The following is a 19490-nucleotide window of genomic DNA, read 5'->3' as shown; positions in this document are numbered from 1 at the left end:
ATTCCATAAATCATTACGGAGGGTCCTAAAAGGTTTTTGCAAAATAATTGATCGAAAGTCATATCATTAAAAAATTTATGGGCCAACACTCACATAAAACCGAGAAAATCGCCTAATTTTTATTGAGTAGCCCCTAAATGCTAAGAAAATAACATGGATTATGCTGAGTCAACACGTAGTGTTCCCCCACTTCATTACAGAGGATCTTGTAAAGATTTTGCAAAAATATTGACGAAAGCCACACCACCCAAAAAATCATGGGCTAAAAAACATTAAAAAATTGAGAAAATTGCCTAATTTATATTGAGTGGCCCTAAATGCTAAGAAAATGATGTGGATCATGTCGATGCTACACGTACTGTTATCCAGGTCATTATGAAGTGTCTTGTAAAAGTTTTGCAGAAATTTTGATTAAAAGACATACCATCAAAATAATTCATGGGCTAATATGTACGAAAAATTGAGAAAATCCCTAATTTTTTTGAGTGGGCTCTAAATGCTAAGAAAATAGTACAGATCATGCCGAGACTACACGTACTCTTCTCCCAAGTCATTATTGAGTGTCCTGTAATGATTTTGCAAAAGAAATTTTTGAAAGCCATATCACCAAAAAATTAATGGGCTAAAAAAAAGAAGAGAAAATCACTTAATTCTTTTTAAGTGATCCCTAAATGCTAAGAAAATGACATGGATCATGGTTAGGCTATACATATTGTTCCCCGAATTATTTAAATGTAAAAAGTTCAAAACTAAAATCTTAAAGATCGATTTCGAATCTTGAATTTGCCTCTGTTACTTATATGTGTACGTTTGTGAGACATCTTTAAATCTTGGATTTTCTTCTATTATTTACACGTGTACATTTGTGAGCATTCTAGGAAGCTCATTGGCCATGTCCTTTTTATTTCTCATTCAATATTTGATACTTACTTTGAGAATAAATTAATTGCATTCGAGGCAAGAAAATTCCACCTAGAAAATAATTAAAGCGCTCTTTACAAAATATAATTTTATTTATAAGACTCGATTTCAAAATCTCTTATTAGAAATGAAAATTTAATTACTACTCCATAATTTAGGATCTAGAGTTTTCTACTACTATTGTACTACTCTCATTTTAGAATTATTCTCAATATTTTTCTATAATATTTTATTATCAATCGTACAAAAGCTACATAATTTAATATCTGGCCTACCTAGGTTCAAATAATTGATGAAAATTTCAGGATATTTTATTTTATATTAAAGTTAGTCAACGTGGACACACAAGAGCAATCACAAAAATAAATAAAATAAATTTTGGAGTTGCCATCTCATATGAACTATTTTGGCCCTAGTGATAGACAAATTATAGAAGAGGACGTGTACAATTTATAATTTTGGTAAATATTTTATATAATACTATGTGCCCTGTTATTTGTTAAATATTTTATTAAAGTAAAAGGTTAATATATAGTTGAGCGTCGTCTAGTTATTAATATTGTTATTACTACTCTTTTACTATCATACTGTGTTGGTTTCCGAATGGCTATATTATTTATTATTACTATTGTTCTTTTCTTCTTTATTTTCAGCATGACTTTTTTTCTATTATTCCCTTCCCATACCTATTTTCAATATTCTTTGCTTAAGTCGAGGTGTATCAGAAATAACATCTCTAACTTTATAAGATAGAAATAAGACTTCATACACATCCTCCTGTTCAGACCTTACTAAATATGATATTGTTGAAATGTTACTTAATGAGAGTAAGTTTTGCATTTTTAAATAATTATCCAATAATGGTAGCTGTTGTCGATAAGTGATAAGAAATTAGTATAATTTGAGATAACTGAATAAGTATAAAAGAACAAAAAGTATGATGTAATAGGATGGGCCAGAAACTTTAAATGGATGTTACACAAGAATAATTGTTAGGTAAAGAGTTATTTTCTATTAGTTCTTCTTTGTCCTATGCTATTATTTCCATTCTGATCTTTTATGTGGAAATACTTTCTCCTCTTGTAGTCCCATTTGTTATCCTTTTTCTATTTGATTTTCTGTCCATATTGTTTACCAAAAAAAAGGGAAGCTTGGAGCAACAGTAAAATCTCTACGGATGAATCAATGTGTATGTATATCTTAGTTTATGACGTTAAGTATTTGGACTTTAGATCTCATGACTAGATCTGTAGACGGTGACACTACCATTTTTGGCTACGTGAACTTTTCTGATTTACTTGTGGTGGTGGCAGGGAGGTCAACATGTGGCTCTGAAGGGGTGGGCTTTCCCTCTCTTAATTATAACGTACTTGGTTAAATTGCCTGGGTCTCAGTTAGAGATGACTTCCAAATTATGATGTAACTTGCAACGGAACAACCCGACAACCTTCCTTCCAGCTCTGTCGTTCAACAACTGAGTACATCTTTGCTAGTGTAACTTGAAGTCATGGATTTGGGCCATGAAAACAATCAATAATATTGCATTAGGATAAATTATCTACATCACACCCCTTAGAGTACGACTCATTCCCGGACCCTACCTGAAAGTGGGATGCTTTGTGCTGCCCCTCTTTCTAATTGTGATCAGGAAATCTCCTTTTTTTGTGTGTATGTGTCTAACAACCCACTAGTAGTTATTATATCACATTGATTGTGAACATCGTTTTTCTAGGAGTACTTTAATCTTATCATAAATTTATATGCCAATAAAAAAAACAAGGAGAACTTGTGATACTACTGCTATGATGAGTACATATTTATCTTAATTTTCACTATTATTTTCATTTGGTATGATTGCTGAGGATTCATATAGTCGAGTGTTACTTGTTTTGGATTGAGGCATAGCTATTGTTATTTCATTAAGGGTTGACTAAAGAAAAGACTCTATACAATACTCTCTTGTGGTCCATCCCTTTTCCGAACACCACACATAGCAAAAGCTTAGTGCACTGAAGAAAAGAAAATAGAGGGCTTGCATAAAGCTCTATACTGGATCCAAAAAAAATTATTATTACATTCAATAGCACTTAATTATAAATGTAAATATTTAAACATGAACAAAGTTGCTCAACAAAACTCCAATAATGATTTGCAAACCACCAGAAGAGTAAACTCTTGATCCAATGTCCATTTGTTTAGCACCCAAAAAAAAAATCCAAATACATGTGACAGAAATATTTATGGCCAATATGTGTAATAGTCGAGTTGCATGCAAGCTGGCCTAGATACAACCGTTCGAAGAAAAAAAAAGAGCAGAGCCAAATAAGTCTCTTGATGGCAAACCCCAATTGTAATATTCCTTTTTGTATAGGTTACAACATAATGTATACACCCTTTAATTAACAAAATACAGGACTTCAATGAACACAAACTCAAAGATACACTGATCAAATCAAAGAATCAACCTGACTGCTGACTTCCAACCGAAAAAAACAAACTTCAAGCAGGCATCACATAATCAAAAAAATAGAACTACCAAGAGCTATGGTCATTGAGAGAAGCAAATGGAAAAATGCTACATACACAATCCAGGCAATATGTACCTATAAAAGTAGGTTGCTCTGGCAAGAAACATGAGGGGACGAATGTCGAGAATTGCAAGAACGAGATAGCGAGAGGCCATTTGGTTTCTCCGATGCAGGTTTAGAAGAGATCGACTTTCCTTTTGTGCATATCCTGTTTCCATTTAGGCAACTTGTAGAATGCTTCTTTTTTCATACCAAGTACAGACATAAATTCCTCATCCGAAAGATAAGCCTGAAAGAGACGATCAGAAAAGAAAGATGGGAGCTCATAGAAGTTGTGAGATTTAAAAGTAGCCATAATACATAACCAGACACTCAAACTTGACCTCAACTAACAAGTAAATACTCCAATTTCGAGTATGCACATCTAGACACCACAACTCGTCTACAGAATGTCAGTTGAACACTCCAACTAACAAAATAATTATCTAGACACCTCACAAATTTATGTCACGTTAGTGTAGGGTATCCACGAGACAGTGGGGACGAGTTGGTGTGTTTAGTTGTCAGTTGAGACCAAGTTGAGTGTTTATGTATTATGCCTTAAAAAGTATTTCAGTATTTATTGTATTAGCACAAAGAGATTTTGGCTTTTGATTTGCCTGATTTTATGGACTTGTTAGAATCAGTCATTTGCTATGTAATATGTATAGTAGTTATATCATATGAGGAATGCCAAAAGAATGGTTGAGCTACAAACCTCTCTCCGCTTAAAATCAATTCCGGTGACAGGGTTGTCAGATTTAGCCTTCAGCTGTTCATAACTAAATATAGCCGTACCACTTTCATTTCCACCCTCGTCCTGCTCTGGCTCCAGCTTTGGTTCTGACCCATTAGTCTCAGCGGGCTCAACTATCTCCTTTGGTTCTGAAGCTTTTTCAGAATCTTGGACCTCAGCAGTAGAAAGATCACTTTCTGCTTTGATGGAAAAGTAAACATCGAGGTATGTCAAACTACACCAAGAACTGAATTCAAAGGTAATTTTAAGTAAAATGATTTGATTTTTTCCATAGAAACTGTCAAATTTCACTTTTCATGCAGCCAATATTTTCCCTCAATAACATTAACTGATAGCATAAGCACAATAATTTATGCAATGCATGCACAAGCACTTAAAATTATGAATTTAAAGCACAAGATTTTAGGGGGGAAAAGAGAGATTGTGAAGTTGTTGATACAATAATCGCAAGACTCACAAATGGATAATGCACCGAAATCCAATAGCAAGAGGAAGAACAAAAGAGATTTTTATACCAGTAGGGCCAGAGTCTACTGATCGAACAGGAGAGCTTCTGCTTGACCGGACAGGTGAGCTTCTGTTTGATTGTTCAGGAGAACCACTCTCACTCGACTGCTTTTTCTCAGCTGTAAGAACATTAGATAATGCAGCTATTGCAGCTGCTCTTTGTGAAGCCTGACTTGCTCCAGCAGGCCTTGGTGCAGAACTAGATTTTGGAGGAGATGGGGAACTGAAAGCAGAGTTTAAAGCAGCTAAGGCTGAAGCTCTTTGGGTTGGCCCACCTGCTCCATTTGACCTTTGCTGATTCTGAAATATAGTGCAGGCTGTTAGCACATTGGAAATTTTTTGAACATATAAGATTTATCGCATTCCACATTTGGTTGATAATGATAGAATCAACCCTTAACAATTACTTAATAACCATAAGATCTATGGTGATTATTTTACGTGTACATTCTTTTAAAAAAATCTCTTAATCTGAAACATTTTGATACCCAAATATCCTTTTAATTCTTTGGTAATTGTGGTAATGTTTTTGAGCCGAGGGTCTTTCCGAAACAACCTCTCTACCTCCATGAGGTAGGAGTACGTTATGGGTATACTCTACCCTCCCCAAACCCTACTTGTGGGATGACACTTGTGGGATTGTGGGATTACACTGGGTATGTTGTTGTTGTTTGTTGTGGGAATACACTGGGTATGTTGTTGTTTGTTGTATTTACCCCTCCGAAAGGAGGGAGGGGTAGGGGCAAAAGGCTCTAATATGATCCTAAAGAAAACCCACAGAGATATGAAACTCGGGCAATGAGCCAGGAAACCGCAATCGAAAAGATTTTCTTCATTACAACATATGCTACATTGGTCTCTTAAAGGAATCATCAACTCACGATTAACAGATTTCAGTAGTCTTAAGATCAAAACAACAACAACAACATGCCCGGTGAAATCCCACAAGTGGGGTCTGGGGAGGGTACTTGTGATCTGGGGAGGAGTAGGATGTACGCAGACCTTACCACTACTTCATGGAGATAGACATGTTGTTTCCGAAAGACCCTTGGCTCAAAAATCACAGTCCCAAGTAAAAGAAAAAACAATATATATAGCATAATGGCACAAAAAAACGAAAAGCGATGCAAATTTTACAGGACAGGAACAATAACAAGAACAATATTGATAGCAAAGTAATGTGCTACTCAAAGGCAATAACAACACAACTATAAAGGCACGCCTAGACCTACGACCACCCTAAACCGGCATACGGCCAAACACCATTCTATCCCTACTAGCCTTCTAGTATAATCCGCGACCTCCACTCCTTTCTATCTAAGGTCATGTCCTCGGTCTTGGTAATATGGAGTAATGACATATCTTGTCTAATCACCTCTCTCCAATACTTTTTCGGTCTACCCCTACCCCTCCGCATAACCCCCAAATCCAACCGCTCGCACCTCCTATCTGGGGCGTCGACACCCCTCTTCTGCACATGCCCCAAACCATCTCAGTCTCGCTTCTCACAGAAATGAAAAAACATTTGCAAATACGAAATAAATTGAGCATAAACCCATCCTTGCTTTTGATGAAATCAAGTAATTACCTCTGAAGCATGACCAACCCCAAAGAATAGCATAACCTTCTTCTGGAATGAGTTTCCATGGGCCTGGTTAAATAGGAAGGTTAGTGCAATATTCAGATTATAGAACTTTTTAGAGATGGGAAAAATGTGAGATAACTGATGAGATCAATTTGTTACAACCACAAATATTGTGGAATACCAGAATTGCAATTAAACTAAGTAAAATTTCACCCTCAAGGAAAGTAACTTTGTCTTCAATAGTGAGAAAGAAGAAGCTTCAATATGTTAGTTTAATCCCTACTTCAAATCTATTGACTTTGATCTTCTTTAAGAGAGATCATTCAGTATCTTGTACAAAACGGCTTATGATAAGTGCATGATTTTGATTTAAAGATCAGAAACAGGTATTCAAATGTGTTGTCAGTTTGTCATACAAAACACTACTAAAAGGTCTAGTCATCATCAAAGCTGAAAGGTTTCAGAGTAAAGAGGAAGTTGTTTATGGTAATGGTAATTGAGTTAACTGGATAAATACAATACTATAGAACTTATCAGTTCCACGTAAAACTGCACCTTCTCTCCCCATCCTCTCAGAAATCATAGAAGAAATACAGAAATAAGGGACGAACAATGGAACTCTTCTATGACATCAACATAGTCCAAGAGCTCATGCCAGAAGGTCTCATAATGACAACTAGACGAGAGGTTTAGTCACGTACACTGGCTTTTGCAGGATCCCATGAGAAAAATGTTGTAAAGAAGCAAGGCTCATTTCCTTCTGTGACTTTATAGAGTGGAACATTTGGTGATAATCCTTCCAAAGATGCAGCCATCTCTACGTATTTCTGTAATCATATTAATGGATTAATATGTAAATTATAAAACATGCTTACATAATTGTAAATGCCTGTGATAGCCTTGTGTATTACCTGTCCGATGTCAAAAGCGCTTTGCTTTTCCTTGGAGTCTGCTGACTGACCAACCCAAACAAATACTTCAGCATGTGTGTCGAGTACTAAGACATCCTCGGTCAATAAATCATCTTGAGCAAAGTTGTAGATTTCTTCAACCTATCAAGTGAGCAGAGAACAAATTAAAAAGAATACAATAAAGGAGCTGAGCAGAAATTGAGAGAGTTTAGATTTATACTGTAGAACATACCTCAAATTTTCCTGGATATCAATGTAATAACATGAAAATCATTAAAAGGATCATTAGCGGATGAAAGCAATCCTTATTGCAAATAAAAAATCAAATGAATTATAGGATAATGGATATACCTTTATTAAATGAATAAGCAAACAAGTGGGGATCCCGGGAGACTTCCGGAGCCACCTTCTTGCTGATATAGCTTTGTTTTCCACCAATGGCAAACCAGAAAGCTGAGCTCTCTGTTCCTTCTTTAGTGTGTTTCACTGTCACTCCAGGCTGAAGTTGCATAAAAGATTAACAACATTAGTCCAGTGCAGGACACCCTAAGACAAACATGAGGCATATCGGTTGGGGATATCTTCGTCACAATTTCAGAGCGGATGTCAATATGCATGTGGATACTTAAAATTCACACCCGGTAGAAAGTACAAAACATAGCTATGCTATGTGCTACAAGGTAGAAATCATAAAAGTGTGAGCTTAATATTCACGAAACTAAGTGAGGAAACTTCAGTCTTTTGTGAATGCAAAGAAAAGTCAGCGGCAAGAACAATCATATGAGATTTGCGGTTGGCAGCACTTCACTTTCTTGATTATTTCAATATTCATTCCCGGTAAAAATGAAAAGCTGAAACACTAGTCAAAACCAATGAAGACGAAGAAGTGTCCACGCAATCATTTCTAGCTATAATGCTGTATATTTTGCTAAAATTTCACCACTCTGGTTGTACATCTTAACAGATGCAGGCTATGCTTGAATTTGTCATATTTTAAATAGTTATTTCAGTCACGATGATACTGTATGACAGCCTGACACTGAGTGGGATCTACTCGAGACATTTGTCCAGAAACAATAACCAAAAAATCAAAACAGGATAGAATGTTGCATCGTTCAATTGGAGTAGATTATCACCCTCCATGCTAGCACTCAAAATGATGAGAATTGCCAGATAACTTTTACCATAAAAACTCACTCATTCGCTGTAGACATTTTTATACTTTATTTTCATTATTATTATTTCGATATCTAGAGGAACTCACATAAACTCAGTGGGGATCTGCCTGAGAGAAGAAATCCAAATTCCTCTCCAAGTCTATGAATTTTTCAAAGTGAAACCATGAGCAATTTCTCAGGGAGTACTTAAGAGACTGGGTCTGCTAAATAGAAAGAGAATAACAGGAAAAAAAGGTGTCATAAGCTTTCCAGTTTCAAGAAACATCTCACCTTCAAGAATTCTGCAACCTTTGCTGCTAATTGCTGCTGCTCATAAGAACTCTGGTTACCATGCCAACTGAATAATGAAGAGCCAGATTGCAGAAGAAAACACTCATTCGAGTTCAGTGAACTTGGCACCTGACAGAGTTTCCAACACAGAAAAAAAAATTAACCAATCCCCATAGAAAATTTTATTTTCATAAGTTTATAGTAATTTGTATACTAAGAGAAATGCAACTTTAAGTAATCACAGAATACAGTCATCGACAAAGCCAGTCAAGTTATCTGCATTAAAACTAATGAGCTCTCATCACTACCAATGCAATTAAGTATAATTCAATGATATCATAACTGCAAAAAATATACAAGATCTACATAGTAGATGTCAACAATTGGGATTAAGGTGTAGCAGCTGTTAGTACACTTATATTCAGTCTGATGTTTGTAAAGAGTCATTTGTTCTGGTTTGGAGACTTATATGTCCATGTAAGTATCCTCTGGCATTCCTGGTTCCTTTTACTGATTTAACAAAAAGAGAATTAATTGTATCACGAGAACCTTTAGTTGTAGAAAATCCTCAATTTGCCCTTGAAAGCATTATTTAGTCTTGAAACAAAATAAGCTCGAATACAACAGGATGGGTACTGAGGACTCGTACCAGATCTCAACTAGTTTGTAAAAGCATGTTGAGCTTTATCCAGGTAGCTAGCAGGCCAAAAGAAGTCTTAATAACTTCATGTCAGAATATATTGTAAAACCATACCCATAAAAGGAGCATATTAGCACTCAGGTTCCATTCTCCCAAACATGATCACTATAACTATAATTCATGTAAAAGACACGCTTGACAAAAGTAAAACATCAGATATCACTATATAAGGTAGTAGACAGCCCACAACTGAGCCAGCAATAATAGATATTGAAGTTTCAGTAGAAGAGGTGTTAGCACTCGAAGAATGATTCTATCAACCTGGAGAGTAGCTACTCATCTATTTAAAAACAGGTTGACTTATCATATGAAGTAACACCAACAAGAACAGTACACAGGAGAACAGGTACTGTAGGAACAAAGGATATTATCTGCTTCAAATACTAAAATAATTAAGATAATCTGCTACTTTAGTAGCCAAAAAAAAAAGACTGAAGGTCCATAAACTTACAGCATCCACTTGAACCGCTTTGTTATTATGCACAGAAGTTCCAGATAACCTAATAAGTACAACTGAATCAGCAGTATAGGTTTCATCATTCAAGCCTTTGTCAGCAATATAGTTTTTGTAGCCAGAGCTCAAACCACCCTGAGGAAAATTGAAATTCATCAGGGCTATTGATGATGTAAATCAAATACTATAGGAACAGCAGCCTGTATTATGCTGTATGAAGAGGTACCTTAAGGACCAACATGGGCTGGAAGATTGCAACAAACTGTGGAGGTTCTTTCCCTTGAAACACCCGACCCTGGACAATGATAAGTATCGAATTAAAACCTCACCAACTTTTGAGAGAGATAACCAATATGTGACAAGTAATACCAGCACAGGTCTTCCTTTGAGTGAATTGCACATTGTACTGGCCAATCGAGCAGCCATGATTTGGTCATCCTGTATCAAGACACAACTTTATCACAAATGGAAACTGGACAAGGCCTTCAGACTCATTACCTATCTCCAACAAAGCAGAAAGATAGTACACAAACTAAGAAAGGGTACTAGATGAAAGCACAGGGCTGGTTTTTTTAGTTCCTTCAATTTCATTTTGACCCCTTACCCTGGTGGAGAAGATCGGCATCTCCCATCATTTCAAACTAAAGTACTATTGCAGTGTATTACTTATTCCTTGAAGCGACATTCATAGTACATAGCTCACTATAAAGCACTTCATCTATTATTAACATCACATCTACCTCACTCTAATGTAATAAATCATTTTTAGGTAAGACTTTCTTCTATAAATATCTCCATGCTGGTCAAATTGAAGAATAGTTCACAAGAAATTACAAACATATGAAAATCAATTACACAATTGGAAGTTCTTATATGTACCATTACGTTTTTTGGTTTTGTTTCCTTTTTTCACCAGGTCCATGAAGGACTAGCTCACAAGCAAGTTAAGATAAATGAAAACTACAATTCTCAGATGCATGGCGTATCAAGTTAATTATGAAATAAAAATTATGGGGTAAAAGATACATGGACCCTTGATTTGCAGGGGCAATCTGCATTACCTCAATACTATCCTTTCCAATCCACCAACATAGATAGTAGTCGTCTCTCCTTTCATGAGAGTGATAGTTGTAGAGAACCACATAGCAATCTCCACTGTAGAATTTACCAATATCTTCTTTTGAGACTGGTGTCTTTGCACTACCATTTATGCGCCATACCTATCAATCTCATGTTTTTAGTGAAACAAGCTGGTTAAATCAACACATATTGTTGAAGAAAGGGAAATAAAGGTGCTGTTCGGACCTCTAATTTTCCACCCTCTTCAAGCAACGGAGGCACTTCCTCAATTACAGGAGCACTTTTGCTGGCACCTTTGATGCCAGCACCTTGTTGCTTCAGCAAAGCTGTAAAGATGCAACAACTTAGAACTACTGGCAACATACAACATTACACTTCTTCGCAGGTTGAGAAAAATTATACCTGCTACTTTTCCTCTCCCCTCTTCAGGGGCAGGTGCAGATCCAGATGGCCAAGAGTCAAAGTTGGACTTGAATGAATGGGTTTCGTAACCTTGAATAACCCGGGTTACACGTGTTGCCTTGGGTCTATTTTGAGAGACAAGATATTCCTGGGAATATCACAAGCCATTTAGCCACTAAAAATCATATCAAATAACTAATATGTGGACTAAACAATTCTACCTCTGCAGTTTGAATGGCAGCTTTCCTCTCCTCCAGTTGAGTTACACGGCCAATCCAAACAAACACCTCAGCACCACAATCCAAAAGATAGCATTTATTGTTTTCCAAGCTAGACTTTGAAAGTTCACCATCTACAGGACTGACTTGACCATCAGTGATGCTGCAAAATGAAGAAGCAATCAATTTCAGCACCAACACCAGAAAAAGGTTGATATACAAAATTCGTTGATGAGAAAGTAGCAAGCATTTGGGCATTCCAGTTGACATAGAAATTGAAAACACGAGAGAATTGATCAGTAGATTCAGTGTAAAGATCTTCTACCATGAAGAAGTCATGTCGACTGTTCAAGGTCAATCAAGGAAGTTACATAATTTTGATATGCAGCATCATAAACTATAGATAGAACTTGACACTGATAATACACGACATGCACCCGACAAAACAAAATTATAGAACTTGACACTGATAATACACCACATGCACCCGACAAAACAAAATTCCAAATACTCCATCATGCATCTTCATTTCTTTGATTATTTTTCCGGCCAATAATTATGTACTCCCAACGTCCAAAACATTCAAGTTCCTCCCAGACATTCTATTTCTTCCAACAGGGATATTCTTTAAGAGATATCCAGCTATGATTGCAACCAGCACCAAGCAAGAATACATCAACCATAAACTTGACTAAGTTCATCAATGAAAGTGATTCAGTTTTCACATGCACATAAGTTGATAAGGGATGTAAATCAGAAAGGTAATTCCCCCAATGTCATCCCCAGTCATTAAGGCCTGAACAGAAGACACATCTCTCAAATTTTATCTTCTTTCTTTTCTTTTTTTGTGCCTAACTACATCAACCAAGATCAAAGAGATGTGGTACTAGTGATTTTTCTTTTGATAATTATTATCCCAAACTCAACCTTCGATCACTCCAAATATGTAGAACCAATTGAATTTGAAAGCAAATAATGTCATCTCATAAGTCTTTCACTTCATCCGGTTTGTAATCAGCACACGGGATCTAGGCTAGGTATATACTACTTTTATTGTATGACTAATCTTTACCTCTTAACATCATTGAAAATCTAAACCATTTCCCTCAAATAAGAACAAATATAATTTCAGTAAGAGACAACAATCCAGAACATGCTAAATCTAACAAGATAAATTCATAAATAGTTTGCCCCAGTGCGGAGGTGTGAGAGGTTGGCCGTGGATGGTTTCAGAAGAGGTAGGGGTAGGCCGAAGAAATATTGGGGAGAGGTGATTAAACAGGACATGGCGCAGCTGACCGAGGACATGATCTTAGATAGGAGGGTGTGGAGGACCCACATTAGGGTAGAAGGCTAGTACATAGTCACGGTATTCTATCGTATTAGTAGACGCTTTAGCACACTATAATTTCTTGTTCTCTGATGTCTGCTATTATCTATTACTTTCCGTACTTTCCATACTTTTCGTACTTTGATTACTCTATTTTATTTGTAGCGCCCCCGTTATTTGCCTTATCATATCGCTTTGAACTTATTAACCTCTTAACTTCTTAGCCTTATCTAACGTCTTTTTATGCTTTATTGAGCCAAGGGTCTTCCGGAAACAGCCGTCCTACCTTGATAAAAGTAAGGTCTGCGTACAATTTACCCTCCCCAGACCCCACGTTGTGGGATTTCACTGGGTTGTTGTTGTTGTTTGCTCCCAAATCAACTACGGATCACTCAAGGAACTCAAAGTTCTCCTACTTGCCCGCACCTCGACTAATTTCAGGGTACTGCTACTTCCTACCACCACAAGTATCAAGTAACTCTGTCCACAAGTATCAAGTAACTCGACTAATTTCACAGTATTTTATACTTTGCCTGCGCTGGAATTTGAACTTGAGACCTCATGGGTTTCATTCCACCTCATTGACCACTAAGCCACCCATTTTGAGAGCAAAACCAAAAAATTGTCCTTTTGACTCCCAAAAAATATGGGAATCAAAGTTGTCAATATGAATTACTTAACAAGTAACAATTGAGTCAAGAACCTAATTACACACATAAGATAAAAGAAGGCAACAATACCTGCAAAGTTTAGGAGGTGTCTTCTCAGGAACAATATCATCTTCGGTAATAACCTTTTTGCTAATTGGAGCAAATCCACCAAACAAAACCCAGAATGAACCAGAATCTGACTCAGCTTGCAAATTTCCATCATCTGAGATGTACAATAGAAAAGTATGAAGGAGTAGTCAAGCCCGGAGTTATTTCGCAAAAATTTAGGGAATTAACAAAAGAGCGATATGTTGCACTAGATGCCATACATGACGGATTAACATACATATTGACTCTATCCAACCCAATCTGCATGGTATTGACATCATAATGACAGATTATTCCCCCTTTAGCTTTCTAAGTTTAAATGTTTGTTCCCTATCTTGGTTGATCAAATCTTTTTCATGGGTGTAAGCAATTAAGCTCCACCTTCTAGTTGAATCAAATGATTCTCTCCCACAATACTGATTAGCAAAGATATAAATAATTACTCTCTCCCACAAGAAGAAGCATTCACGTAAAAAGTTTTTTCGCCCAAATTTATCAATCACATCTTTTGCACATTTTGAAATATTTCGTTCATTATTCTAATGAATCAAATTAACTGAGGCACACGCAATATGCTTAAAAGCATTGAAGCATTCAATGGAGAACTCTACTATTTGGAAACTTTCCACCCCAGGTTTTGAACATATTATCTTGGAACACATTTTTTCCCTTGATAAGGAAAAGAGTATCAAAGTAAGTATCTAGGATCACATTTGAGAAAAGTTCCAAATATTTTATAAAAAACAGTACATACTCCATCCATCCAGATATCAGTGTCTAATTTGATTTTGATGGTCAAATTAACAGAAGTTCAGAATGATATTAGGCAGTTACTTTTCATGTGAAGTACACTTGAAATGCTACCAAATGCTTAAGTATTAATTGCAAGGTATAGAAACAAAATAGACCAGACTAAGGGCATATAATCTTTTTACCAATCAAACTCAAACAATATCAGTTAAATTAAGATAAAAGGAGTGAAGAAATATATTCAACTTAACCCACTTCTCCTTTAATTTCCTATGGCTTTTACGTACCAACAATTGCAACATCACACGTCCCCTCATGATATTTTTCCTTCAAAAACTGAATGACTTCTAATGCTTTGGCCCTTTCTTGGATATTGGAGTTTGCACCATTGAACTGATATATCTTGTCTTTAGTGTCCAGAACGAACACATCATCATGATTTAAAGAGGACCGGGAGAATGGAACCTGACAACATTTTCAACTCAGTTATAATCGATTCAACCACAATTCAAATAAACTACATAAGTCCTGACGATCTCACACATAAGTTGTTAAGACGTACCTGTTTCATCCTGACTACTCGTTTACCCTTGCAAATATACAGCCTTGTTTCAAATTCTTCCTCCTCTGGTTTCTTGAACCCAGATGCAACACCACCCTCCAGAGGTATAATACATGGTTTAAAGTATGACAAAAATTTGTCAGTTTCGTGTCCTTGGACTTCTCGATACTGTACTGCTCGCCCTCCAAGGACCACATCAAGCTCCACTGTTTTGATAGCTGCAGTTCCAGCTTCATCCTAACAAAGCATCAAATTTATAAAAAACAGAAAAATAACATAAGTTAAATCTATAAGGAAGAATGAAACTGAGTTCATACCTGACTAGTATCCTTTCCAAGCCAGAAGTGTATATCATACAAATAAGCACCGCCCTTTCCTGAAGTTGTCTGAAATTTAAATGCAAATGTTCCGTAAAGATAGCACAGTATAAAATAAACCAAAAACTTATATATCAATATGTACCTGCAAGATGATGTATGAATCTCCGGAGTAAAATTTACCATAATCGGATTTTGGCAAAGGAACTGGTTGGAAATCCTCAATTCTCCAAATCTCAGTCCCTCTAGATAAGGTTAAGTTAAAATCTAAACTTCAAAATTTCCTAGCAGACCAAGTTACATTATAAATATTTAAGATAAATTTACAAGAACTAGTAAACAGTCAGACAGTAACTAAACACCTTCCAGCTTACTGGATATAACCATCAAATAGTACAAATTCAAGAAATACCAACGAAACCAAACATTAGGTAAGGATACACTCTTTGTCCTGCACCCTGAAATGCAGGATCCAAAGTTTTCGCAGAGCTAGACATTGTGCAAAGTCCTCCTTGTTACCACTTCTTTCAACAAAGGAAACTGGAATGCTGAAGCTCCTAACCTCAGCTATCTCAATGACCAAACCAACTGTACAATGGAAATGAGAGTAATAAGTATTAGTGGAACATAGTCCAAATTGATAAATGCAACAAAATTAGGAAATAAATTGACGTTTACAGTAGCACAGCAGAATGAGATCTTCGTAAGAACATAATATGGGAAAAAATCAATTTTCAAATAGAGAGTTGTTCAAATTTGAAGCCATGATATGGCTTCATCAACTTCCCAATGTTTATTCCACAAAACTTATTTACAAGCTAGAAATCATACTACCACAACTATTACTATGCGTCAATCCCAAACAATTTGGAATCGGCATTATGAATCCTCACCGACCAAGTCTTCCCCCATTTAAGCTCAAATCATGTCATTACCATACCAAAAAAATAAAAGAGAAAAATAAATTGAATATAAATAAATCTATGATAATGTCAAAATACTCCTACTAAAGCAATAAGCTCAAAATCAATGTACTAACAACACTAAAACCTTTTTCTCAACTAGTAGAGATCTTTATCTTCCATTACAACATATCCTTAGCTAAGTATGCATTGATTTCAAGAAATTGCAAGTCCTTTGAGACAACTTCCTTCCATTCGATTTTAGATCTACCTCATCCCCTTGAACTCAAAATACTATCTCCACTCGTTGGGCATTCTACCACTTATTAGAGAGTATTTGGATTGACTTATTTAAGTAGTTTTTGACTTTTAAGCTTCTTTTTTTTTAATTTTGGAGGTGTTTGGGAAAGACAAAATGTTTTTTTACCACTTATTTTTAGGCCAAAAAGTACAAAATAAGCTAAAAGCCAAAAGTTGGGTATCACCAACTTATGAGTTTTAGCTTATATGCTACTTAGAAAAAGTCAATTCAAACACCCCCTTAGTATAGCATTGAATAGCTTGGTGAGCCATTCTACTCCAACCTCTCCAAAACACTTCCATACCTTTACGGGAACACCATTATCCCCACAAGCTTTTCTAGTCCTCATATTTCTCATGACATCAAAATAGCCTCTCTATCTCTCCTCGACCTATCTCCTATCAAACACTTGGTGAGAATCATCTTTAATACACTTCACCTCGTTTAAATCCTTATCCTTCTTATCAATTAGTCGTGCTAGTTTAAACATTTCTTTCTCCCCTTCTAGTGTCCCTAACTTTTGGTACAAACCATCTTGAGCTTCCCCTCGAATTTTATTAATAGCCTTCTTAGTATTCCTCTAGCTCTCTTGTATTCTCCAAAAGCTCCTCCTTCTTCTGCTTTTGGCAACTTCCTATAGAACTCTCTAATAGAAATAATGCTAACAATAAATCCCATCACCATCATTAATTCAGTACAAGTTCCAAACAATTGAGAAACCAGTAAAAGCCATACAACAAATATCCTCAATTTCAATATCTTCCTCTATGCTCATTGAACCCCCTATGCTCATAATGAAACGGAAGTATCAAGGGCACAGAGAAGCTTTGTCACATCAGCAACATTGCATGCTTATTAACTGAACTGTCCTCTATCCCCCATCTAAGCAATTACTAGTACACCTCAATCCCAAGCTAAGCTGGGATCAGCTACATGAATCCTCAATAGCCATTCGGCTCCATTCAGAAACTCAATAATCTGTTCGTTAACACAATTAAGGGTTCGCTGAAACTAAAAAGACTCATGGTAAACATCTAAGTTCCTCAGATATAACATACACCAGAAAGTAATGATCTTTTCTAAGATCACCTAATAATCAAACATACTCATCCAAAATTCAAACATTTTCACCAAAAAAAGAAGTCAAATGACCATTCTCCAAAACCCCATTTGACAAATTTAAACAAAGAGTTCATCTTTAATCACCCAATAGAATGAACAGATCAAACAAAATTTTGCATATCAATTAATCAAAGTTCCTCAATACCTCAAAACTAAACTAAAGCACAGATCTTTACTCCTCAGATTATGCAAAAACAACATGAATATTATGAGAAATCATAATCCAACAAAACAACAACAACAACAACAACATAAACCATATCAGGGGTAATCCAACAAAACATAAGACCAAAACAAACACATCACATCACATCAATTCAATTCACAAAAACAAGATCTGGGCAAGAACAATCAAAAACCCCAAATGATCAAAACCCCTCAAATGATTGAATAAACACACCTATTTCTCCTCTACAGAGAGATCTATGCAGAAAAACTCTCCCTCCACAGAGAAGAAAAACCAAAAGGGTATTCAAAACACAGGAGAAAGAGGGATTATGCAAAGCTGGCCAGATATGAAAAAGGGGTACACCAAAGCAAAAAGGAAGAAAAAGGAAGTGAATAATTGGAGTAATGGGGTTACAAGATTTTATATTTTGGACCTCCCCTTTTCTCCCTTTGGCTGGAAAATGATTGTAAATAATTTTTAATTTTTTTTTTTTGCAGATATACAGAGAGACAGTATATATACCGAAATCAAGAACAAACACAAGAAGAAATTGAGATAAATTAATATATTTTTATGGAGACAGAGGTGTAGAGAGAGAAACTATGAAAGAAGAAGAAGAAGAGATTGAAATGATGAAAAAAAATTGTCTTTGAGAGAGAGAAAGACAGGTGAAGAAGGGAGGCACCGGCCATACTGGCGTTTTCTTCAGGTTTTCGTAGTATTTTTTGGAAAATAAAATTTAAAAATGGGGGGTTTTGGTGAACGATAAAATTGTTTTCGTGTAATTTTAAGGTTATTGATTTTGAGTCGTGACATTAGCTAATGTTTACGTTAGATTCAATCATCTATATTACATTTCTAAGGAAACGATTTTTTTTTTGGATGAAGAAAAATTTTGGAGCAATAGTAAAATTAATATTTTTATTTTATTTTTGGTAAAGGTGGGGTTTGGCGAGGGATTTGGAGAAATGATAAAGCTGTTTTGTGTAATTTATAAGTCATTTATTTGAGCCATAAAATTAGTTACTAATGATTATGTTAGGGTAGATAATATTACTCGCAATTGGTGTTTGTAGCAATTCGATGAATATATAATGAATGAAAGAATATCACATCGGTTATTGAAGGGATAGTGAGCTTTTTAAAATATGATTTTGAGCAATCTTCTTCTGGGGTTTGAGTTAGGTTCAAGATTCATTTAGCATAATAATTTTTAGAATCGAATTATGATCGAAATTCATTTAGCAATAATGTATGTTTTGCGGTAAATTAATGCATACTTCCGCCTTAACTTATAATTTAACACTATGGTAATTGAATAATTTAGCATAAATAGTAAGTACTCATGAGTTTTTGACTCATCTTGTTGAAGTTGTTTGTATGTAACTTATAAGTTATGAGTTCGCATTATAAAATAAATTATCAATAAATGCGTTGGAGTAGGTCTATATTATATTTTTTGGAAAAGTGTGAATTTTTTAAATCTCGTATGAACATGAAATACTTCACAAGTATAAGTACAAAATAAGTATATTCATCGGGTTTAGGAATGTGGAACAATTTTTTGTCAAAGAAATATATCCAGAAAAAAAAAACACATAATATGGTCTCGTAAAAATTTATATTCAACTTTGTGGTCAAATGCAATTTCGAATTTTCTTCTCAGTCAAAGTTAAAATTAAAACTAAACATTAAACATATAGTCTTCCTTTATAAAAAATATCTTAAA

The 19490-nt window shown here is 35.5% G+C and overlaps 1 protein-coding gene across 2 annotated transcripts; it reads right to left on the bottom strand.

The window, feature by feature from the left end:
* Positions 1-3252: 3252 nt before the first annotated feature.
* On the bottom strand, positions 3253-18465 carry LOC129871074 (villin-2). 2 transcript variants are annotated; one of them, XM_055945937.1, is made up of 23 exons: positions 17993-18465; positions 15709-15855; positions 15413-15512; positions 15268-15336; positions 14951-15187; positions 14676-14853; positions 13621-13753; positions 11554-11713; positions 11333-11480; positions 11156-11256; positions 10912-11070; positions 10220-10288; positions 10077-10145; positions 9848-9985; positions 8697-8825; positions 7600-7747; positions 7481-7491; positions 7249-7389; positions 7039-7164; positions 6341-6403; positions 4761-5052; positions 4207-4421; positions 3253-3738 (listed from the first exon to the last, which is right to left on the bottom strand). In XM_055945937.1, exons 2-23 carry the CDS (start codon positions 15762-15764, stop codon positions 3625-3627), a joined length of 2856 nt encoding a protein of 951 aa, XP_055801912.1. In that variant the 5' UTR covers positions 15765-15855; positions 17993-18465; the 3' UTR covers positions 3253-3624. The 2 variants fall into 2 exon arrangements, with proteins under 2 accessions (XP_055801912.1, XP_055801913.1); XM_055945938.1 differs by having other exon boundaries at positions 18284-18465.
* Positions 18466-19490: the final 1025 nt, after the last annotated feature.

This window comes from Solanum dulcamara, chromosome 10, assembly GCF_947179165.1.
Source record: "Solanum dulcamara chromosome 10, daSolDulc1.2, whole genome shotgun sequence".
NCBI lineage: Eukaryota > Viridiplantae > Streptophyta > Magnoliopsida > Solanales > Solanaceae > Solanum > Solanum dulcamara.
The sequence above is the reverse complement of the archived record's forward strand: the minus strand, read 5'-3'. Positions and strand labels throughout refer to the sequence as shown.